Source organism: Haemorhous mexicanus, chromosome 6 (assembly GCF_027477595.1).
Source record: "Haemorhous mexicanus isolate bHaeMex1 chromosome 6, bHaeMex1.pri, whole genome shotgun sequence".
In the NCBI taxonomy this organism is placed as follows: domain Eukaryota; kingdom Metazoa; phylum Chordata; class Aves; order Passeriformes; family Fringillidae; genus Haemorhous; species Haemorhous mexicanus.
This window is the reverse complement of record NC_082346.1, coordinates 56,673,441-56,699,284: the sequence shown is the minus strand read 5'-3', so window position 1 is coordinate 56,699,284 and position 25,844 is coordinate 56,673,441. Positions and strand designations below refer to the sequence as shown.

General features: G+C 44.4%; 1 protein-coding gene across 1 annotated transcript in view; it reads right to left on the bottom strand.

The window, feature by feature from the left end:
- Nucleotides 1–25,614, bottom strand: part of KIF26A (kinesin family member 26A) — a 93,780-nt gene extending 68,166 nt beyond the window's left edge. The window contains exons 1-2 of the mRNA XM_059850439.1: nt 25,275–25,614; nt 24,866–25,111 (exon numbers count right to left, since the gene is read on the bottom strand). Coding sequence (XP_059706422.1) covers nt 24,866–25,111; nt 25,275–25,328 — 300 coding nt within the window. The 5' untranslated portion in view covers nt 25,329–25,614. The remainder of the gene's footprint in view (nt 1–24,865; nt 25,112–25,274) is intronic.
- Nucleotides 25,615–25,844: the final 230 nt, after the last annotated feature.

Sequence of the window (25,844 nt, the reverse complement as noted above, 5' to 3'; positions counted from 1 at the left end):
GCCTGGCACTGGTTTCTGCAGTGAGAGTGCATCCAGAGCAGTATTCTGAATTGAATTAAATTAAAGTCTTGATATAAATATAATTTAAGAGAAAGAAGAATCATTGAATGTCACATTGAAATATATAATTAAATACAGATTGAGGTGAACAACATTTTAAAAAGATGCTTTTGGAGAAAGGAATGTACTATCCCAGTGCACAAGAATCAATGTTAATGATTTTTTGTCTTAATTGTCCTTCCAGATCTCTGCCGTGCTGCTTACAAATTAGTTTTTATCTTACAAGACATTGTGAAATATTCCCTAGTATCTTCTATATTGACAAATACCTTGAAGGCTGATGCCTGCTTTCAACTATATAGCAGTCATTGTGAAAACAAACAAACAAAAAAAAAAGCAAGCATATATTCAGCAAACCCAGAGAGTGTTCAATGCAATCAAGGGAAAAAAAAGCAATGCTAATGATTTTTTTTTTTAAGAGAAGTTTCCAACTATCTGACTAATCTCAAGGGAGTGAAAATATGAGCTTTAGGTCTTCAAGTAATCCATGTTGTTAATTCATTCAGTCACTGACCTCATCTTATCAGAATATAAACAATCAAGGAAAAACAAACATGTGAAGCTTTCACAAAAACAGAATTCACCTGAAGTCCCATCTCCTGGGGGTTAAGGGTATCTGGAAACTGCAGTGCAGCTTCACTGTCCTTGAAAACAAACATTCCTCTGAACAAGCAGGAAAGCAATCTACGTTTCCAAACTGAGCAATATGAGCAGGCATTAGGAAAAGAAGTAGATACATTTTTAAGGCCTAATTCCATTCAGCCTCTTTACAGTAATGTCTCACTACCTTTAGGTGGAAGGTTAATTCAAGCCAACGGACTGTGGCCCTCCTCCCATTCTATCTCCTAGCAGGATTTCTTCAAATCTCAATCCCATTATTCTGTTTCCAGCCACAACCTGAGGAAGTGCACACAGACATATCCCCCTGACTCTACCCAGCTGAGACTCAACCCAATTTCTCTTCATCTCTGGCATCCCAAAGAGTTTGGAAAAAAAAAAAAAAAAAACCGTCCAAGCACATTTTCTTACTTATATAAAAAACTACACAGTGTCTCTTTCTAACAAAAGCCAGGCAATGGGATAAATCCACTCAAATCTGCATGACCCTGCACTGAAAGTGACTGCACCGTGTTCAGTTACTGGGCAGCTCCACTGAACTCTATTTATTTCCATTTCCTGCCCACTTTAATGTACTGTGGTGGCCTGCAGTAAAGTTAAAGCAATAGGTGTCTGTCATAAAGATGAATGGTGCTATTGGAATGCATAATACAGTGGAAAGAGGAAATGAGAGCAATCTGGTTTATTTACATCTCAGGCTCCCATCAGCACCTCAGCCCACCTCCCAATGGCCTCAGCTGCCTTTCCTGTTATCTTGCTGTATAGTCCCCTGCAATGAGTTGGCTTTTAACCTCTCAGAACCAGAGGGGATGAGCTGATCTCCCAGATTTGCTTTCATGAGCTGGCAGAGTACTGGAGCAAACAGCCATGCAGTGTGTTCAGTGCAAAGAAAACAAAATAAAGGTAGTGGTTGCCATTTAAATTAATTAAAAGACACAAACAAAACAAAAGACCCCAAAGAGATCTGCTATCACCGGTAAATTTAGATCAACACACAGGAACCTGACTACTTCTGAAAAACAGTAATTACTGTTTCACAAAATATTACTTTTAATCTTCTTTCTTTACAATCTAATTAAACAGATATTTTACTTGCCTTTGCAAAATGTTTTTCTTAATTTCATCCAATTTTAACATTTGGTGTGTTCTATAAACTACACATCCAAACTAGCATGCAATTTTATGCTTATTTTTAATAGTGTATGACTTCATTTAAAATTTATGACTTTTAATTTGCATGTTTATTGTTGGTTTTAAGTAATCTTTTAATTTTCCCTCTTGGCTCTGAGGCTTACTGTAACTTCACAATGTAAATTCAGTACTGATTTTGTTCATGTGAAACCACCATCTTCCAACACACAATGTGTCTTTTTTAATTTCCCTCTTATTTTTTCTATAAACCTTCAGAAAAGTATTATCACTTGGAACAGCAGCAAGTATGTGTAGAAACAGTTGCATATCTATCACCACACAATACTTAGTGTCTAAAAGCCTTTGTTTGATTCTACTTTCAGAAACAGCCACTTGGATGAAGCTGACTTTCAGAAATTCAGGTGAAATCCTCTTACAGAAATTAGACACTTTTGTTTAAAAGATAGAGGTTTCCATCCCTAATTATTTTTTCTTTGAAACCAGGGAATATATTTTGCTTAGCCTATGAGCACAGTAAACCAGATTATCAAAACTCTGCTTATCAGAGTCACAACTGCATAAAAAGTCACAACTTCTCTTTCCTCTTCAAAGCAACCAAGGGCTCACAGGTTAGAACAGCTACTTGGGAAAATGATGCTGTCTGATGTCATCACACTGAGTGCCACCAGCTCCACATACAGTTTGAGTTCAGTGAGGCTGCCCAGATAATGGACTAGCTCTGAATTTCAGCATAGGGATGAAAATCAGAGCACAGCACCACTTCACAGGAACATGCTGCCTTGTCAAAATGCCTCAGAAACACCAACTCTTTTTATGGGAAACAAAAGGCTCTCCCTACTATTAGAGTTCAGTCAACAGCCTGTGTTTCCAGAATTACAAATTGCACTGTGAGCCTGCTGAAAAGGACTCCATCACTGATGAACTCTGACCAGCAACCCAGCCCAGCCAGCCCAATGCACTGGGAGAGGAGTCACGCCCCAGATGAGATCTTCAGCACGTTTAAGTGATCATAACTTCATTTGTCCCAGTAGAACCGTGCCCATTTGTATCAGACAGACCTCTGAGGAAGGAGGTCAAGAATAGCTGGACACCAGCCACAGTGAAAGCAACTCTAACTTAGACTGCATAGGAAAAAAAAAAAATTGCTTGGAAAACTCCTCTGTGTAGGAACCCTACCACTGCTTCAGTCCAACCATCTGAATCCAATTAACAGAACACTGAGCAGCAGAAGTTAGGGAGTGGACACATTTTCCAAATGAACATCATTAGCATAATGTAGATTTAAAATCAACTACGGAAACCAGCACTTGGCATTGGATCACACTCTCTTAGTGTCTCATTCACTTGCTCATTTTACCAATTATTTGGTAAATGAATACTTGAAGACCATACAGAAACGATTCAGCTTTCACAACCAAAAGGCTGCCCATTGTGCACTCCTTGCAAGCTACAAATTACTGCATACAGTGCACAGTTAGCATACCCATGTAGCTTTTATTATTACAAAAGTGGATTGCACTTATTCTTCATCTTAATTAAGTTCCACTGCCTCAGTTTGACTGCTTCACAAAAAAAAAAAAAAAAAAAAAAAAAAGAAAAAAATCTCACTGAAAAATTTTGGGTTTACATCTGAATTTAGGAAGTACTGTAGTGCAGTTGAGTTTCAACTTTTTCTCTTTGACTGGATTTAAGGAAGATTAAAAAAAGGGAAAATAAAACCTAACAGGGATGAATAGTCAAGAATGATGAAGAGCATCTGTTACTCCTCAACCACAAGCTGGCCACACTCTGCCTGAAGAGTCTGCTTCAGTTCCTTTGCTTACTTGGTGGCATGTATGAGACACCACCTCCCTCTCCAAGCTCTTCATCCAGCTTGGTAAAAAATTGCCTTCTAGATCCACTTGGGTAAGGAAAAGAGGAAATCATTCTACTTTTAAGCAAAGGTAACTCAAGAAAAACTATCAAAGGTGAGTGAGCACTGGCAAGAGCTACAGAATGGTCTTGAGAAATCTTCTTCTTGAGAATTTCTGAAGAGCAGGGGAAAAGCATCTGTGGAGGTGATCAAGACACAGATGAGCCCATTCCAGTAGAGAAATCTGGATTACTTTTTAAAGCTCTGAAGACTATTCCCCAGCCCTCTGATAGTAGTTTTGGAAAGATGGGTAACATCTTTGCACGGACTTGCTGCTTAGGTCCAATTGCCACAGGCTTCAAACTGCTGCTCTACTTAGATGATTGTTAGTTACTATTAGTACTTGCTCACAGCAAGTTTTCCAACTTGCATCATTCCTACATTAGTTTCATACCTCTTGTCCTAGTTGTGACCCTCTATACACTTTGAAAAAATTCTTCTGTCAAATAACGCCCATCACCACCACACCCAAAACTATCTTTTATCATTAATCATGCTATATTTTATATTATGCTATTTGATATTATGCATTTGTAGTTATGCTAAATTTTATGCTATATTTTATATACATTCTATATAATTATGATACATTTTATATTTTATATCTCACTTTCAATCTTCCTTTACAGATACAAAGTATAGAAGTGCCACTTTTTGTTCCCTACAGCTTCGTGGACCAGCTTTAGGAATCCAAATGAGATGCCTAAATTAGAAGGTGCAAGTCCAGATACCTCCATCTGTCCATCTCAATGGACACCAGGTACCAGTGGTGTCCCTCAGGGTCCGTTTTGGGACCAGTGTTATTTACCATCTCCATTAAGGCTGGTTGAGGGCAGCCTCAGCAGATTTGCAGATGACAGCAAGCTGAGTGGTGCAGCTGACACACCTGAAGGATGGGATGCCATCCAGAGACAGCTGCACAAGCTCAATGTGATGGGCATCTCACGAGATTTAACAAGACCAAGTGCTGCTGCTGCACCTGGGTCAGGACAAGCCCAGGACCAATCCAGGCTGGGGATGAACAGACTGAGAGCAGCTCTCAGAAGGGCTTGGGTAAGAACTGCCTCTGTCAGCCCAACAAATCACGTTCACGTCAGTGGAATGACAACAGTCTGGTGATCAATATCCACCTGTAGCCCTCTTGTTAGGAAGCCCTGCAGTGGTCCTGTGAAAACTGCAAGATGTGTAACCTCTCACCATCCAAAGGACTGGTGTAATCAAAGAGGAGCAGCTTCCTTTGCCCAAGGTCTGTATTCTACAAACACAAATCCATGGGGCTACGCCTGCAGGCAGACAAAAATCCCACTCTGCCCGTGCTCAAAGCATCTCAAAAGCCTTGTTATGAGGGTTTATAAACTCTGCTAAGGCACGGGATATAAACATATTAAACCCATGGGCAAGGTGAGCTTATGTCTGCCTATAACACATGCACACGTAGACATGCCCACAGATGATTGGCAAAAATACCTCTGCAAACTCTCTCACACACACACAAAACAAGCCTTGTCTCCTGAGACACAAAAGCAATCAAATACCTGGCAACAACTTTCAAAACCCTTCAAGCCAGATCCTATTAAAACCAGCAGCTAAGAGATGAAAGGCTCTAGCTCTCCTACCAGTCACACTTAACAAGGCTCTTAAACATTTACTGTATCTTACATTACCTCTATAGAAATTCCACAACTGTAGACAATGCCTAACATCATGGGATACATTTATGTTTCCGTTCAATTGAAGGCACAACATAAAAGGATGTTTTTATTTTAATTTGTGTTCTGGGACCTTGGAAAAGAAGCTGCCTCATCACCTGCTGGAAAAGGCCAAGAACAGAGGAAGAAAGGGTTCTTTTAAGAATAGAAATTACAGCCCCAGAGTGAGACCTGGGCCCTAAAGAAATCCATGGCAACATTCACACAGAATGCAAAGTCATTAAATCTCCCTCTAAATTGAAACGTTGCTGTTCCTAATTTCAAATTAGCAACGAACTCTTTCACCAGCCTGCCTCTCTATTTCACAAAATGCTCATGAAATGAATGTTTATAGTTGATAGGTGATGACTTAAGTCTTGGTGTGAAAACTTCCTTTTTAAAACAAGGTTTAAAAACCTTTTAAACCTTTTTAAAACAAGGTTTTCTGGCATTATGTGGCAAATTTGCAATGAATCATTAAAAAACCCTGCCACCCAAGTTGCCTTAGTATTATCATTACACATGTAAATACACATTTAAAACCAGTTGTGTAATCCTTGCTAACATCCTTATAAAATCTTACAGTTTGTCAAATAGCCCCCACTGTGGAGAGTACTGAAGCAGTTCTAGAGATCATCAGAGTTAAAGGGCAGTGAAGAAAAGTACCTTGTTCCACCTCCTGCACATCACAGCTCTGCTAATTTCCATCATGAGAAGTAGTGAACCTGACAGGCTTCTTTAATGAAAATAGATGCTTTAATATTTTAAGAAACACTCACTTTTATTTAAGCCCATGTGTCTTCTAGACCCATACTACTTCTGAAAAAAATAATGTTTTTAAAGTACACGGTTATGAATAAAAAACACAATCAAGCAGGCAGGAACAGCAATTGAGGATATAAATCCAGAACTGACACACACTACTCTTTGCTTCTGTGACAGTTTATACCAGCAAGGCCAGAAACCCTGCTCCCAATGGTCAACTTGAAAAATCCAAGTGGCTGATTCCAGGACTCTCAGCACCATTCCAGGCACTGACTGTTAATATTTGATGTATGCTTGTGGCTCCAGTCTCAGAGAAAGCCATTATGCAGGATATGCTCAAAGATGTGTGTTTTACTCCACAGGCCTGATGCTGTGATTCACAGGGAACACCTGCACAGGAGGCACAGGCTGGGATGTTACTGCTCCAAGCCCCATCAGCAAACAGTCACTGAAATAAATTAACATCAGCATCTTGTAGAAGTTCCTGCATGAGAGTGTTAGGCAAGATTTATTCAAGACTACAGTCTCTAGAGCAAATCAGAATTAAAGGTAAGCCAAAAACTAAATAAATGAAAATGGGACCAGCTAGAATAACAAAGCAGCACGGCCAAGGCAGCAGCCACATGACAGCCAGAGGCATCTCCAGAGTGGTCAAAACAACTGTCCACAGAGCTTGCCAATGAGCCAGATGCTGCTGCTGGAAGAAGGGTAGTGTTGATATAAACTCAGAGATGCTTAACACCAAGAGCAATCAATCTTGATGATTCCCACATGGCTGCCAAGCTTCGCTATTATGCCACAAAGAGATGAAAACAAACTTCATAAAGCACATGTAGATCCTACATGAGAAACTCCCTCCACCCTCCCCCTACTACTCAGAAACAAACCCACAATTTGGGTGTAGCTGTAAATGACCTGATGCTTTTCCTGAGTTAACAACAGAATCAGGAAAGAATATCGTTGGCTAAACAGAGCACTGCACACACCCTGCCAGAGAACCAATGAACTTATCATACTGTATAGGAAATTCCTATCTTCCACATCAATTAGTGACCCAAGAGTGATTGATTGTATAATCCCAAACTTGACTTACAAAGTGACTTCCTCTGGGGCCAATTTTCCATTACCCAGCATGTGGAAAACTGCATATGGTCAGTGCACTATGAAAACCAAGGAAAAATCAGTGCTGTTTAAACCCCAATTCTACCATGCCTCCACATTCTTGCTTTCCTGAGGGAGATGCACTTTTGACAGTTACTTCCTTTCCCTGCCCCAACATCCTATCTGCACCACACACCAGCTGGGCACTCAATCAAAACAGAAACAACAACAGGAACTAGCAGCTATTCATTACAATAGGATCAAAACATTTCTAGGCACTAGTGCTTTGCCAAGTTACCAGCCTTGAAGACCTGCCACAATCCTCCTCTTCCTCCCTCCCATCATAGACACCATCGCTGAAAGTGGCCCCACTTCAACCTGAAGCACCACATTTTGAAGATCACAGCTTTTCAGTCAGAAGCCACATCTCAGAACCACAGGAGGCAATGGAACTGGGCAGCAGCAAGGTGAGAAAATGACCTGGCCAACAACACGGGCCTCTGTTTGTCCTTTATTCCAATCAAGTTAGCATTAGCTCCAGTCTATAAAACAGGATTGCACTGCACACTAACTACCAGGGTAATCACAGAAACAGCACCACAACATGATTACTGGGTGCTAATTATATCTTATAAAGAGTCAAAGACAATCAAGTACATGTAATAAAGATTTATATGCAGGTTTTCACTGACCTGAAACAGCTTCATACATTAGTAGGTTAACATTACTGCAGGAACAAAGCAAACAGTTACATCCACATGATAAAATACATGAAACCCAAGAGCCAGACATTGGGTCCTTTCATCCAGGAAGCAATTATTTAATTCCTGGGAAAAGATGATCTCTCTCATTGTTTCATCAATACATAATATACCTCAGAACCAATCCTGGCACTCTGGCCTGGTCTGGGTACAAATCTGCAGGACTGCACAGGGTCATGAATCAAGGTTCTCCTTTTCCTGCACTGCCACTGCCTCTGGGCAGTGAACACAGAGCAGCTGGAGATCTCAGTCCATATCTCTATCTCCCCATTCATGCACAACAGCACAGAGCCCAAGGAGGCTGTAAACAAAGAAAGACTCTGGTTCCCCTCACACCCCTCCAGCAAGGCCAGTTTTCCATGGGTAAGCACAAAGGGAATGCCAAGGAGCTGCCCACCCTCTACACCACAGCTGCTGACCTCCAGCTCTGAGACACAAAGGGACCCTCAGCCACCAACTGAGGGCTCCCTGCTCCAGGCACCATCAAGAACTGCTGACCTTTGGTGAGTCCTTTTGGCCACACCATCCTCATCCCCACTGTCCATCCTCCCAGGTAACAAGAGTCACCACCTCTGGAGAGGTGGACTGTCAACAGCCACCACTAGCACCCACCCAGAGATCACAGAGTACTTGATTACACAGGACCCTACACCATGAGCAATTCAGCACTTTTGCTAACTACACTACAAACAACATAACTGAAAAAGCACATCCCTCTGCAAGGGTACTCCAAGGCTGTCACTGGATAAACCAGCCTGAGCTTACCACATGTAAGGTACACTCCTGATTGAGGCACAACAGAGAGGAGCACTTAATAAACACAGCCATTAACTGGGAAACATCCCTGCAGCAATTAAAAGTTTGCAAAGTATTACAACGTACACCTGGTTATTGCTCTGACATCTGCTTAGCTTTTCTGTGTGTTTGTAAGTGGGAGCAAACAGGGAGATAATTGAGTTTATGGGCATTTCATGACAAAAATGACAACAAGGTACTGCTAATTGTTCATGAAAAATGGCATAAAAACTCAAATGAAGCACATGTAGTGTTTGAAATGCTCAAAAGTTACCACATTTTATAATGAACCATATCTGACCAAATGGTGTTTCTCCTACTAAAGAATAAAATTATTCTAAACTAAGGATTTCATCATAAAATGAGACAAAATTCACAGTCTGAACAATTGCAGTTGTGCTGAGCACATTTTAAGACATATGGCAACTTTATAATGCTCATCAGGGATGAAGAGCTAGAATTCTGTTGCAGATTTTGAATTTAAGACATTTCACATAAAATGGCATATCTCAGGAAACATTAATTGTTAAGTGTGCATGCTCATAATGTTGCAGACAATTTTGGCATATGTAAATATGACTACCTCAAAATATGAATGCTATTTTCAGTACAATTACCCAATTGTTTCAGAAAGGCTCCAAATAAGTTTTAAAAAATTGGGTGAAGGCATCATTCAAAGTAAACAAATAAAACAAGAGCTACCTTAACTTTATACAGAATTACTGCAATATTATTCAGCTACAATATGTTATCCAGTGCTCACAAGTAAATGCCCCAATTACTATTGTAAGTCTGTCATTTAAATAGTTCCTTCCTGCTTAAAATGGGGAGAGCCAAATGCATTTTCCCACCACTAGGTATTGTGTAAGACTCCTTTCTCTTCCAGCAAGCTGGCTGAAGATGGATGAGCTTCCAAACTGATATCATTTTTAATTACGTGTTTTTCTCTCATTACTAATTTCCTAAACACGTCTCTAATCTCACAGAGAAATCTCTGAGCGCAGTAGGTGTATCCACATACATCATGCTCTTGAAAATTAAAATGAGATAATGATCAGGACTGCCATCACAACATAACCTGAAACAAGCAAGATACATGAGAGGTGATACACGCTCCTAAGACTCTGATCTCAAGTGTTTCTGGAAAGCAGCAGCAGTTGGATGGTTTCCATCCTTCCTGTAGCCCCTCTTGGAGGCAGGACACAGCCAGTGGGGTCTAGGAGAGGGAGATGCCTCAAGCCACCTCCCACCTTGCACCCTTGCATGTTCCACCAGGCATTTACAAGATCATGATGCCAAATGCATTTCCACCCCTTCCCTCCCTTCCCTACACGCTGCACCAAGGAGCACTGTGTGCATAAGGGAGCCAGACCAGCTGCTCCTCACAGAAGATGGGCTCAGGTACCCCAGTTCCCTCCTGCCACTGGGGCTCCAACAGCTCCTTCCACCTAGGCCAGGGTCTCCTGAAGGGGCTGCCTTCTCCAGGAGCACAGGAGAGCAGAATGCTGGAGGCAGGCACACCCACCAGGCAGGTAGGGAGGCTCATGCTCATGCAGGTCCCACACACCAGAGGGGGTCACACCCCCAGCAGCTGCTGCTGCTGCATCAGATGCTCTCTTGGCAGGAACTGGGACTATGTATAGACCAGATCAGGTCAACCAAGTGCCAGCCAGGCATTCCCATGGGATCCCTCTCATTCCTCAGATACCTCTCACCTGAAAGGCATTGCACAGCTGAGTTGCAGCATTCTTTAACCATTAAACCAGCCGGGCAAAACCGAAGCTTTTGGGGGGGTTGGGGGGAGGGGGGGAAGCAAAGAAAACAAAACCAAAAGGGTAATTGTCACAGGGCTTTCTTCCCAGCTAAACACTTCACACACCAAATTCCTAAGGGAGTGATGCTTTCAGCACATCAGCTGCCTTCTCATCAACTGACACTTCCCAAATAAAGGGGGAAATCCTAGAACTGTTCAGAGTGGCTGACATTTAAGGAATCAAATAAAGCAAAACCAGATAAATCACAAACACTTAAAAAAGTTTATATCTTCTAAGCAGTCTTAAAATATGTCACAAGTATGATTCTGCCTACTCACTCAAAGAAAAGGGATCTCTGTGGTTTTGCAGCAAAAAAGATGACAATAGAGAGGGACTCAAAATAGGCTTGAAGTGCACACACCAGATTAAGGCTCATAAAACCAGGCATGTCTAAGGAACACCAACACCAGGGCTCTGGTACACATGCATGCAAGCCACCAGCCTGTAATCTCAGGCTGATCAAAATGCATGTGCTAAATGGGGTAAGCTTATCTAAAAATGTAATGCTAGCTGAATTGCCCTGGGCCCCTAGGGAGGCCTGCAGCACAGTGTGAGTGGGCTGGAGCTCAAACGTTTTGCTGTATTCACACATGCTGCTGTGGAAGCTGGATGATAGGAAAACAGCACAATTTCACATTTTCTTCTCAAAAATAGTAACAGTCCACAAAATTTCATCCTGTTTTTTAAACCTGCCATCCATCCATTGACCAGGATCAAAAGCTCTAAATCCAGCCTTAACTTCCTCAAGAACTCGATGAAGAAATTCCTACAAGAACCCTGGCTCCTCTTGAAAACAAACACTTCTCCTAAACTTCACTCAGCAAAGGGAAGGAAAAGCTGGGGGATGCTCCCATTTCCTCCTTCCCACAGCATCTTGGGAGGACCATGAAGAGGACACCTACAGACCCAAGCTCCACCAGACCTCTGCTCTGCACCACCCACCCCCTGACTGGAAGCAGTGCCCACCTGGGAGTGGGGGTAAGGCTGAATGCACAACACAACCTCGACCTCAGGTGGGAGCTCACTGAGCACCGAGGGCAGGGCGAGCCTTTCCTGTGACTCTGCTGGGTTATGACTGGGCTCCTGCTCCTCCTTCTTCCTCCTGAACATTTGCTGACACCTCCTTTACAACCAGAGGGACAGGTTCTTTATGAGAAGCCGTTTCACCTTCCCCAGTTAATGTCTGAATCCACAGACTGAGGCAGGTCACATTATCTACACTTATCAAAGACAACATTATGCCTCATAAGCTATTTTTCTGCTTCAGTAAGGAACGAGCACGTTTTATTTCTTACTATGTTTACCCATTACCTCACTGAGCTGCATTATTGTTAGTCTTTCTGGGGCTCTCCTAGAATAGGAACACATAAAACAGGATTTCCTCCAGCTCTGCACACCTACTTACTCCAGAGTCATTAATGACACAGGACTGGATTGAACAAAGACTTAACATCAAATGAGCATTCAAAACAGCTGGGAACAAAAATATATCTGCCTGGGACACAGCATCTGTGTTTTGTCTTTTGAAAAATGCCAATGAGGCGAAAATTCACTTTCAAGACCACTTTTACAGGGACGTTTTCCTAAGAAAAAAAGGACTTGCAAAACACTTGCATGTGGGACGTGTATCCCAGTGGGCTCCAAATTAAGTTTATAGCAGTTTTTATACATAAATCTGCAAATCAGGTTGTCCTCTTGCTGGAGATCAGATGCAACTTAACTGGTGTCAAAAGGAATTCTGCAGAAGAGACCCAAGAGCCACACACGAATCCTTCAAAAACCTAAATCCAAATTGTCTTCCATGTGATAACAAACAATAGCTGAAATACCCAAGGGTAGGTAACTATCCTCAGAACTCAGCTCTGAGGTTTTTAAAGTACCTATAATCATTATTTTAAGGAAAACTTAGAGATGTACGTATGTGAGAAAAATACAAGTGATACTGTTTCAGGCTTCATAGAAAATAAGGATACTGCTTGGGTTCAGTGTTCAGCATCCAGAATAACCTTGGCAATCTCTTAAAGAACTCTGTATGGGTGGAGTACACAGAAGCAGTGGCAGCCAGCAGGTTGGGAGGCAATGCAGGGATGCATGAGGAGAAAACACCACAGGCTCTCTGCAACGCTGTCAGCTCCCACCTGCCCCAGGACATTTCCTACCTCTGCCGACAAACACAGCGACTCCCCAACCACTCAGTAAACAGCCTTTGAAGATAACAAAGCTTCTTCTAACCCCTCACTGATGGCACTCCTGCACTGTACTCAGCTGAGCTACAAAACCCCTGGGTTAACTCACTGGACAGACCACTCCAAGAATCCCTCCTGGGTTAACTCACTCTGTAACATCAGGATTATCTTAACTCTCTGTTGTTGCACAAGACTTCAGAAACCCTGTTCAGGTACAGAAAGAAGTATGTTTTGCACTCAGTGAATCTATGTTTTTTCTCATTGAATAACCAGACATTTTTCAGCTCACTTCCTCAGCAGCAGGTGGACCATTTCTTACCATTATGTTTAGTGACACAGCTTTCCCAAAGAGAGCAAAGCACAGCCTCTTGGAAGGACAGAATGCCATGGACAATTTTCTAACACTAGCAAACAGGACTGTTGCTCCAGTCACAAGAAGGTAAAATCAGATTGAGCCTGGACCAGTGTGGTATGATTCCTGGAGTGATCCTGTCCAGGGCTAGGAGTTGGACTTGTGGGTCCCTTCCAACCCAGGATATTCTCTGATCCTAGTAAGAGAAATTAAAATAATAAAGTAGGCACTTCCAATGAATCACCTCAGAGGACAGTGTCTTTGTGTTCTTACTTGTGTTCACTTCCCAAGGTTAAGTGTTCTGCATTTCAGTTCTTTAACCATCTACTCCACACTTCTCACTGCACCCAATCCTCCAAGAGCCAAACCCTCCCACAGGAATAAAACACTCAGTGAAGAACTCGGGGTGAGTCAGGAAAGCCAGCCCTGCATTTAACACATCTTTCATGTCATCAAAAGACTTGGCAAAAGGAAGCTTAAACCCAGCTAAATTCTTACAGCACAAACAGAGCTATTTTGCTTTTGAGCTGCATGTGCTTATGAGCTGCCATGACCAGAATAATAAAAGAACACACAACACAAATCTGAGAACAGGAGCTCAAGTTGTGCCTGAATGTTCACACTCCCTGTCAGTCCCAAAAGTAAGTTTCTTTTGGAAAGCCTGAATATTGTCAGCCAGGGTTTTTTACCTCTTCAGTAAGCTACAGCATAGTTACAACAAATAGATCCTGGCACTATTTCCACACACATACACATAAACAGGTAATTATGTTCCCACTGAACAGAAAAATGAAGAGGATGTGCTGGAGAAAAGCAGAGGGAGGTAATGGTACCAGCACAGAGGGATGGGTTTGGAACACAAACATTGACCAGTCCTGCAGTCTGGCTTCCTCTGCAATTCACCCATGTAAATCAACTGAAACTGCACAGAGCAAACAGGCTTAATTTTCCACCTGTTAACACAGGGTATTGATTCCACTGTCAATAAAAGAAGCACGATGCAAACTGCTATGAAATGAAAATCCAGTGTCGCACGCAACCGGAGACAGAAGTAGAGAGATGTACATTCAGGATGATGTATTGCTGAAAATACTCTTCCCTAGAACCAGCTATGGCTCCCCAAAGGGCTGTTACCAAAGACATGACTACTTCCCACTGCCAAACTGCCCTCAGGGAGTCAAAGACTCAGCCAGGGTGTCGCTCCTCATGATCAACTGAGCAAATGCTGAGCACAAACTCCACCTTCCACACAAAAATCAGAGAAACCCATTCACAGCCTGTGTTTCACAACACAGTCAGCATGAGAAACTCTCTCAAGCACACAAATATTCTTCTAATCACTTAGCTCTTTGTGGATGTCTCAGATTTTAAACCTGAATAACAAGCAACTTCAGCAGAGGTCAGTCAGGCAGCAGTAAGGCTGCACGAGGTGGCAGGTTAAAGCATCTCATGTGTACAAGAGTACAAGTATGAAATTCAGAAAGGGCCCCCAGGGATCCCAATGCAAGACATGAAGATGTAATTAAAAACTATAAATCCATCAAACGAAAAATATGTAAACTTAATGTATTAACTCATATATTTTTCTTCCCTGAACACATTTGTCTTACTCTACACTCATTTGGAACCTACAAATAAAAAATTAAAAGTATCAGAATAAATATTTCTTAATATGTAAAAAGTGAGTATCAATAATAAATGGTTTTTACTTTATTCTTGCAGGTAATTGCTGAAAGAAGCTCTCTCAGCAGTCTGCTGAGATTCTGTGCATATTATGAATTATTTCAACTGTATCTCCTCTTTACAAAATCCACAAAAGGAAACACAAAGTGTTTCCATGCCACTTAATCATCCACACAAAATTACCCTTGTGAGAGCTTGTTGGAGGAATGTCAAATGTATTTGCCTGCCTTTGCAACAGAATCTTCAGAGAAAGACAAATAGTTCACAGCTTACAGTTACACAAGTTACACTAACACCTGAACATTCTAACTGCAGATTCTGGGTTCAACTTTGAATTTCAAGCTACAGGCAAAATAGTTTTAGGCCAAATCCTGCCCCATGTTTGGCCCAGAGCAGAGTTTTCAAGATTATCTTAGAAAAGCTCTGCAGTACCTGTAGATCATACTAAGTCTAAGGAACATCTTCTAGAAAGGGTATGTGAGACAAACCAGCCCTTCCATCTTCTGCTCACTGAGAAGGAGCACCAAGTATTGCCCAGAAATGACAGTGGCAAAGACATGTGTCCCTCACCTCCATCCTTCAAAGGTCAAATTTTGTAAAGCAAATTTGTCTCTGATCATTAACGAGTGCTTCCTTGGAACCAGGTTTCCCAGGGCAGCACTACAGGAACACCATGGGAGACCCAAAAGGAGCAGAGTGATTGAAACAAGGATGGCCATGTTTCCTGATCATACAAGCCACTTGTTAGTCCTCAAGTTTCTGACAACTGTAAAGGCTGTCACATCACACAGAGTCTCTGGAGACAGCTCCTGCTGCCCTGCTTTGGGGTGGGAATTGGACATGTGCCACCAGGCTGGCATAGTGCCATTGATCTCAGCCACTTCAGCAATCTCATCTCCTCCAAAACACTCAGCAATACTCTGCTGAAGGCCATCTGATGTACCCTGGGCATAGACACCATTCCTGAACTCCTCAGGAGGCACATAAAAGCCATGCAAAAGCATCAGGCAACCCCTAAAAAGAAATTTTTACTTGATAAAGACATATGCAAGCTGTAGGAAACTGCTCTAGTCAGATCTAGGAGAAAAGCAGCAGTGCCAAAAGGAGTAAATACATGCTACAACACACAATACAGTGAGAACAACATAAGGTAATAAAACCAGAATACAATACAAACTGAGTAGATTTAACATCCCAAATAAGTTCAAACACAAAGCCAAATGCTGCCCACTTATAGCATAACCAGCACTGATAAATTTATACACACAGACAGCAACACAAACCGTATTGTAACAAATTATATGTTGCAATAAAACAGGAAACACACTCAAACATAACCTTTTGAATGCTGTGAGAACCAGGACTAATGCTTCTCGTTCACCTTTCATGCTGAAAGCCAACTCAATGCCCAGCCTAGCCAGAAGTACCACATTTCAGTTTTGTACAGAAGGCCTCCCATCCCATTCATCCCTCAGCAACTAAGAGCAAAATGAAAATTGATCATCTTCCCACACCTGTCCAGTGTTCCAGTCAGTCCTGCCCAGGTACTGATGTTTGGTAATAGCAGCCCAGCCCCAGCCAAAACTCTGAGCAGCTTGCAAATTCCAGGAAAGCTGATCAAGGACAAATTTTAAGACTTGACTCAAAGAAGGAGGTTCTACTCACCTAAGCCTCTCTTTGTGAGCAAGAGCTGAGATTTCTCTGATTCACTGTACATGAGGGCAATGTACACAGCAGTCAGACTCTCGGTGCTAAAACAAGCACACAACAATGGCATTATGCTGCCTAAAACATTTTTTGTCCAACATGAGAATGAACATCTGCCAGCTATGTCTTAAAGGCTCAAGCAGCTTGAAAGCAAAGTCAGTCCAAAGAACTATATGCCAAAGATTTACATTCCCTTCAGCATATCCTAGAGAAGAATACATTACTCCTGTTGACATATTCCCACCATATTCCAAATGATAGCAATAATAATTTGAAGCTTTGCTCTTAAGTTCCTCTATAACATTTAGCTTTTTTTTCCATTTAAAAGTAAAACATTTTTAAGGAAAAACTAATAATTAATACACCTTGGCATAAACTTCAACAGCAGTAGGAGGGACTGACACCAGTTTACAAGGCCACATCACATTTCCACAAGGCAGCTTTCCAGTTCCATCACAGGGAGGTATTGTGCAGCATGCAGATAAAACCTTTTTAGGCACTATCAGCACAGCTCTAACCCCTGCTCCCTGAGCTGATCTGACACCTGCTGCTTACTGAAGCTCCACTTCAACTGAACACACACCACAAACCTTCAGCCTCCTTCCACAGCCTCACCACTCCTCTCCTGGTGAACTAGCAGATTTTCAGGACCACCTGTTACTACCTTACAGTTTACCTGAAGTCCCCAGATTTTTTAGCTCTTTCTGCTGTTGCAGTGACCCCAGTTCCACAAACCCCTCCCTGACACCTGACCTCAAAGTTCAGTTGGAAGTCACAGAGCCCACTATTTTCTGTGTCCTTGTGCTATATATTCTTATTATGCACATGACAGGAGCAGGCAGCTCTGCTAACAGCAGCTGATGATACTTAATGCCATACAAGCAAGAGAGTCTCCACCACAGAAAACATTTTTACTGCAAATGAACAAAAGATGGAAGCATTTTCTCTTTGCTGAGCAAAGGAGAAATTAAGCCCCTTAAACTGCTTGCCCAAATTCATAAACTCAGTGACAGATCCAGGGATTAATTCAGATTTTGCATCCCTGCAGTGGGACAATTCCTGTTAACAGAGGCAGCAGGAGGTATGATTCTCCTTGAAGTAAGGCCCAAGTTTTCTCCCATAAGTCACTATACAAAATTAGTAGACACTTGTAAAAGAAGCCAGGCAGGTCCCAATCACAAGCACAGCCAGCAACAGACAAGTTTCCCACCTTCCCAATGATGCCTTCCACTTGGGGATGGACTGGACACAAAATACAAAATAACTATTCCAGGGCTGCAGGTTTGCGGTCAGAAGACAAGGAGACAAATCCAGACAAGTTAAATTCCACTGATTTCCAGTAGTAATAAAGAGCAGATACAGTACTTCCAACTGGACAGCTGCCTGTACTGAGTGTGACCAATACCCAAACAGATCTAGTTCCTGAAGGCAATCCAATGTTGAGAAAGGAAACAGCATTGGCATGGAAAAATATTCCATAAGACATGCAGACACTTTCAGAGAGGTTCTCCCTGTCTAAGCAGGGTGAAGCAAAATCTCTGCTCACTTTTCATGACAAAATGTTCCTCTGCCAGCTGAAAACCCAGGGACTAACTGGCTCTTCCCTACATCAGCATCTTCACTGTGGCAAGGACAACTCAGGCCCAAAGAGTGCAGATATTCTGGGGTACCTGAGCAGCAGGAGACACATGCAGCAACTGTGAACATTGTGGGTAATCCTGGTCATCAAGGGGGAAAAAAAAAAGAAAGAAAACCCTGGTGGTTTCAGTCATCCCCACTCACATACCCTGCAGTGCCAGGTCCACAGCAGCAGCCACCATCAGCTGCTGTGAGCCCGGGACGAGGAGGAGGATGACTACTGCCTCCAACAACCTCGTTGTTAACAAGTCAGAGGTTGGGATCACTGTAGGTGGAAACTCTTGGCAAAAACAATAAAGCAGCTACTACATATTTCAACAGGTTCAAAGTAACCTCAGATGTTAGCAGCAGATGCTCTTTTCCACCCCCTGGGATTCTGAAATGGTTTATGTGTTTCCTCCCTTTCCCCTAATAGGGCAGGGTGCTGAAGGAATTAGCCAGAGAGAGAGAGCCAGAGAAACACTAATTACCCTCAGCTACCCGGGAGACCACAGCACCTTCAGCTAATTCTGCAATCCCCACTCCCCCACTTCAGATCCCCCAGAGAGAAGGTCTCTTGCCTCCAGCATCCAAACTGCAAGATAATCCCTCTCACCTGTATTTCAAAAGGGCATGCTTGAAAATCCTAAGTGTCTAAAGCAAACTGATTACAATTAGTTTCCTCAGCCTGTCCTGTCACACCGGGAACCACTGCACCGAGCCAGAGAAGGGAACAACACATTTGACACAGGGCTGTCACTAACCCTGTTATTAGACTGCACACGTACCTGAAATCCACATCTGAGCTCATTGCCTGGAGCACTCCACAGCCAAGTCTCTGCAAGAGTCTCTCTCACAAAATTAAATATTAAATGTGCATCTTAAAAAAATGCCCCGTAGTTTCATATTTATTAACTAAGACATTACTCTTTCACTTACACATTTTTGAAATGTTAAATATAGAACATTTTAAGGTGTATTTAGTGCTTGTGAAGAGCCATGAAAATTGGATTCCCCTAGAGAGCAATCTTTAAAAGACAGCTCTTCCACTCAATTCCCCTTATCCATATCAACCCAGCTGCAGAAAGACCTCCCATGAAAATAAAAGAGCCCCTAAGTAACAGAGGACCCCAAACTTAGCCAAGACTCAGCTGTGTCACCAGTGTGACTCCCAAATTCCAGGCAGTAAGGGCTACCCCAGTAGTAAGGGCTGACACAGAAAACAATGGGCACAGGCAGAAAAATTCAGCAGTGACTGCTCCTAAAAGCTTAGACCAATTCCACATGCACCTCCAGTGCTGCAAGAAACCCCCATATGCTCCAAATCCTTGTTCTTTCAGGGAAGCAGTGCCCTGCAGGGAAACACTGAGGACACAGAGCCCTCTCCCAGGGTCCTCCACATGCAGCACAGGCTCCTGGAGCACCCAACCCTGCACAGTGAGGAGACAGGTACTGGCAGCCAGGGATCACATGAGCTCTCCTTGCCTCAATTCCTGCTGATAGCAGGCCATCAGAGTGGCCATGGGGGAATTACAAAGCATCCCTGACTCACACATCAAGACTACAGCCCTAAATCCCATGCCAGTCCTCTCAGCCTGGTTTTCCAAAGCACTAGGAACTACTGCACAGTCCTTTCCATTCCTCTTATTTACAGCCTTTCTTAACAGCTTTTGAACCTGTCAAATGATCAAAAAATTGAGGTAGAAAGCTCAGAACAAGCTCCTACAACTTCCACACACTATGAGAGAAATTGGGCAGTATCCACATGTCATTAGCTGCTTGGCAGAAGCCAGATGTCCAAGCATCAGCTTACTGTCAACCAAACAGTGTGTGCAGCTACAGAGAACATGCTGCCTCTCCTGGAGTCATCTGGGACACGGAGGGAACAGCTGGGATTAATGCAGGAGGGGGAGAACAAATGCAGTGAACATCCATCCTACCAGACTCTCCTTCCCTAGTTCTGCTGCTGCTGGGAACAGGGGGGAGTTATTTAGCACACAGGAGAAACCCATAGGAAAGAACCCACCCATCCCAAAACTCTGTTCTTCAGCTCCCCTTCAGGTGATGCAATCAGCAGCACACACAGGTGTGCCACCAAGAGGCCATCACTTTGACAGAAGGAGGAGTGATGGGAGTTCAGTCCAGCACTGCCTGGCATGTGCACAGGTAAGACACATCCATGCGAACAGCACATCTAAAGCCACTGTCATCTTCCCTTTTTCCTGAGAGTACCAGCTCTTGGAAAAGCTCTTCCTCCAATTCTGGCTGGTGTGACACTGACCCTGACATGGATACAGCAGGCTAGGACTTGCTTAGCTCCTCCAATGATTCATGGTTCATCAGCAGCAAAGGCATAACCTGTCCTGGTCACTGAGGCTCCCTGCAGACCAGAGCTGGCAGTGTGATCCTTTGTATCCAACTGCATTTACCTGGGCAGCTGGGAATACAGGACTTTTGAGATATTGAGGAACAAAAAATTGCCAACCCCACCAGCAATAGAGCCACATTCTCTCTTCTTTGTCCTTGAGGTCCTTGGAAGCCATTCAGTGGTGTGCCTCATGTAACACACAGTGCAGATAATGCAATGGGGGTAAAAATTTAGGACAAAACAACAGAACAGGGAAGAAAAGAAGCTCTTAAAAACTAAGACAGCAAGAACTTCCAGGACTCAAGCTATAACAAAAAATTAATGTTTCTGCCCTGTTTAATGTTGCCTCTAGCTCCTGCCTGCACTGGCAGTAGGTACAGCATGAACTGCTCAGACTGGGGGTGTCTGGGGTGAGGGTGGATGGGGACAAGTGAAATGTGGTGTCTGAATCCCTGGGCTGGGAGAAATGTGATCATCAAAGCTAACCCCTTTCAAAGTGAACTTCTGCTGGTCTTGGCCTCCTTTCAGTACCAATAAAAAATTCTTCCAATGCAGTATACCTGGGCACAAACATTACTTTTCTACAACCAAAATACTTACACCAGTATAAATCCCTTCTGTGGATGCAGTTGCATCCATGTGTGTATTCCTAACACCAGGAGAGCTTTTTTCCTCTGCTCAGAAGGGATTAGCTAAAACCATTTTACAGGAGCTGTATATCCTTAAGGCTACTGTCTGTGCCAGAGGCAGCACAGAGTTTACCTCCAGAAATGCAGCTACAGGAGCACATCTCTCATATTGAACAGTCCCTGCCTCTCCACTTCCTTGTGGAGACACAGACCTCACTCTGACACACACCTCTGCAGAAATGACAGCATGTTTGGGTTTTACCTAACAGGGGCAATCACACAAATCGATTAATTAGCATTTGCGAAACACAATGAAGAATTTAGGTGCTAAGAAATATTATTACTAATTTAATTTACATCCCATTCAGCCCTCAGTGTCTCCCTGAAACTGCCAACAACGATGCCAATTAGTGGTAATTGTGGTTTGTGACAAGGTTATTTGCCAACTGGGAGTGAGACACAGACCACCAACTCATTTCCCATTGATTGTCCCACAGCTGCCAACAGCAACAACTTCCAGGCACAGCAACCTGCTCTCCACTCCAGCCAGAACTCTGGCTATATCCCATTACCAACTCTCCAAGGACACAGCCTGCAAAACTTTCAATTAGGGATAAACCAAGGCACCTTGTTTTTCCCTCCTACATTAGTTCAGTACATGACCCAGTAACTGATGCCAACACTGCAATACCAAAATGTTAATCTGGGATAATTTCAGATTAGACTTTACTTGGCCCCATCCACACTTAATGAAAATCACATTTTGATTCACACACAGGCCTCACTGTGGCAGAAAACTGTAAAAGCAGCAGCAGTAAACTGAAGGGAATTGAGAGTGTAGGATGCAGTAAATCTTTTGCTTGGGAGACTGTTTAAAGAGTTTTAACATAAGCAAAGAGGTGTATCTTTTTATCAGATGTCCACAGAGATCTGGAGGACTTTGAAGAGACACAAACAACTAACAGTATTCTGTAATCAATGCACATCATCTGAGCACTGAAACTTTAAATTATTTATATATTTTAAATATGTCTAATTGAAAGGATAGCAACACAAACTGTATGAATCATAGCCCTCTCAAGTAATTAGATTTGTTATCCCTGCAGACTGCAAACAGTAGGTTGGTTTTCTATTCTAATGTGAATTCAATCCCTTGTCAGATGCCCCACACATGAGAATACACCTCCACTCTTTCATCAGGAAAGATATCAACAGCAGGAAACTAGCCCTTCTTTCATCTCTGAGGCACCCACCCACCTTTCCAAAGGGTTTTCAACCAGGTGTGGAAGCCTTTCTGAATCTGTGCTGAAAGATCTCTTAATTATTATGGCAAAGGAGGTAAATCCTTTGAGAGCAGCATGCTCCAAGCACTAGCCTTCTGCTGTTTGCTCATCCAGTAGCTGCTTAGTTTGACAGTGCATTAGAAGAGCTTGTAGGAAACTCTGGACTTGCATTGTATGAGCATGAAACTCTGACAGAGAGGAGCTGCTTTTTCAGATGTCTTGTTATATAATTAAACAAGGAAGGGGGGTGGGGGGGAGCAAGCTGCCTTTTTGGCACAAACATTACACAGTGCTCACCCTGCCAGCATATTGCATCAGATTCCCACTGCAAGGCCAATTCACAGCAGCTGAGCAGCCGAACCCCTGCCTATTATCTCCCCCTAAGCTACTTCACACTCACAAGGCAGTAAGGACAACTGTTTATTGCATCTTCCTTCCTGAGGAGCTGCTCACCACCAGGATTAGAGGGAATCTGAGCTTGCAATTAGACTCCAGGTCTCACAACTGTCAGAAAGTGCAGTTTTCAAGACATTTCAACCATCAAGCCTTACTGCATGCTGCACAGTGAGTAAACTCCAGGTATCTGTTACTCTGTGCTCAGGTCTGCTGAGGGTCTGACACTGTGATGACTCCTATTTTCTTATGTTCCTGGGCATGCTTTGAAACCCTGCAGAAAAGGGGGATTCATTTACCCATCATCGAGTGCTTATCAAGGAAGTCCCCCGAGACCTGCAGGAAGGAGACCACACAAACAGGCCTTTGCTCACAGGTCTCCTCACCTGAACACCTGGCTGAGGCCCCTGACTCTCCTGCACTGGGAATTTTTTTTCCCATGGCAGAGATCTGCTCACAGATAGGACCCAATTCTTTATGGCAGAGGCCCACCCCAACACAGGAACAGGGGTTTCTGCCTATCTCAGGCACTTCACAAGGGAAATTAAACTTCTTTCCACCATCTGCAGCAATCCAGAAAACAAAAGGTCCAACAGTCCTGAATCCAGTGAGATAAGATATGTGACCTTTTACACCACAGAAATAAGAGCCTACTCCTAGAGCCCAGCAAGCCAAAAGAGAGACTCCTGTCAATTTCAAAAGGCTTTGGATCTGGCCTGAAAATGCAAACCTCACTGTGCATTCGGACACTGCTCCACAATGCACTTCCAAACAAAACTATATTTAGATTCAATGGGAATTCTGTAGATCATACAGGAACTCTTTGAATGAAAATGAAGGTCAGTAGGGTTTGGCTTCCTCTTCAGACCCTCCCCCCCATTCTTGCAAACATCCAGATAAGCATTGTTTAGAAAACAATACATTACTTCCAAATGTTATCAAAACCCCAACACAGGTTTTGTGTGTCCTGAAACAGAATCTCAGGGCCTTCTGTTGCATTTTGCCCTATCAGCTAATTCTCAGGATCTCTTCAGATATCTAGGCAAGACTCTGTATCAAGACTGTCTCTTTTCACCTTTCAAAATCACTGGTCTGCCTGCTCTGACAAAGGAAAAGCAACAAGGAAAATAAAGGCCTTTGACAGAAAAAAAAACAAACACGGAAAGGAAAAACTGTGCAATTACAATACACGCTAATAAAGCTGCACCTGTGTAAGAGGGAAACTCTGGGCATCCTCATGCACTTTCTCCATTCCCTACCAGGAATTAAGTGCAATCACAAACTGGAGGAAAATGACACAGCCAGTGCTTGCCCGAGGGACATTAAGGACAGGAGTAAGCCCATCAGCCAGGCAGGCACGTTCAAGCACCCAGAGGGCAAAAGCACAGCCCACTCAAAAATCATCCATCCCACTCAAAGTTTCCTCCAGCGCCACAGACACAACTGTTGGATTCACAGCTGCACTTTGTGGGCTTCTCGGAAGGAGGAGCTGAGCGCCTGCCACCGGCAGCTTCTCTTAGTAAGGATGAAGCCAAATCCAGTCGCAACACCGAGCCGGCATCCCCGGGGCGGTGTCAGCAGGGCTGGGCGGCCCCGGGTCCCGCGGACCGACACGGGGAGCTCCCCCGGCACCTGGGCTCTGGGTGCGTCCCGGACGGCACCTGCACAGCCGCCCCTCGGCTCTTTCGCTCCTGTTCCCAAACTCTCTCTTTCATTTTTAACTGTTCCTGGCAGCCGGCGGCTGTAGCAGCGAGTGACCGTCCAGCCGCACAGTTTCGCTTTTTGATAAAAATCCGGTACGGAAAATCCTTGAACTTTTGAAGAACCCTCCCGGGTTGGAAATCACCGGCTTTGCCGTCACGCTCCCCTCCCAAATCCTTTGGGGATGTACCTGTGACCCCGCGCGGGCCGGGGCCAGGCTCCAGCCCCCCACCCTCCCCCGCGCCCCCCCGGCGGCGCTGGGCGCTGCACCGGCACTTACCGGCGGGGCGTTGGGCGGGCAGCCTCCGGCAGCCAGCCGGGCCGCCTGCCTCCTCAGCTCGGCCAGCTGCGCCTGGCAGCTCCGGCACCAGCCCCCGGCCGCCGCCCGCTCCAGCGGCCGCGGCTCGGCCCCCGCGGCGGCTCCCGCTCCCTCGGGCGGCGGGCGGCTGGCGCAGCGCTCCTCCTCGGCGGCGGCCGGCGGCCTCTTCCGCGGGGAGAGCTCCCGCACCCCGCTCCCCTCCGCCACCTGCGGAGACAGCACAGCTCAGCAACGCGGGACGCGGAGGCAACGCTGCTCCCACCCTCCTCGCGAGGGAAAAAAAAAAAAAAAGTGAAGGGAAAAAAAGAAAAAGGAAAAAACTAAGGAAAAGCTCAACACCGGGGAGGAGATGAGTGTTGTAGGAACTTACCCCCGGCGCCCGGGGATCAGGTCCCAGAGCCTTCCTGCCGGCGGCCGCGATCATGATAGCGGGGGATGCTCGCCTGCCCCGCTCCGTTAGTGCGGGCGGCGCGGTGCTGGGCGGCGCGGCCGGCCCGAGGCGCCCATCGCGGGGCGGGGGTCAGCGGTGCCAACAGTGATCGCGCCGGGTCGCCGCCGCCCGGGTTGCCGCTCTAGGTGATGTTGCCTCCCATATTGAGACGGGAACGAAGTTTGGGACAGGAGAGGGAGGAGTGAGCTCCCCACAGCGGCACGGGGAAGGACCCAGAGCACGGGAGCACGCCGGCAAAAAAAGCTGGAAAAGTGCTCCGAGGGCAGGGGAGGAGGGACTGGGCTGGACTGGGCTGGGCTGGGCGGAGGCGAGTGCGGTGCGGTGGGGTAATCGGGGCGGGGAAGCTTCGGCCGGGGCGGGCTGGGGTTCGGGTTTAGGTTTGGGATAGCGGCAGGGGGAGAAGGATGCCATTTCATAGTGACCCTACGGGAAAATGTCAAAATCATTGTGACTTAAGTCGTTGCTTCCTTCACACTCTAACACCCAAGT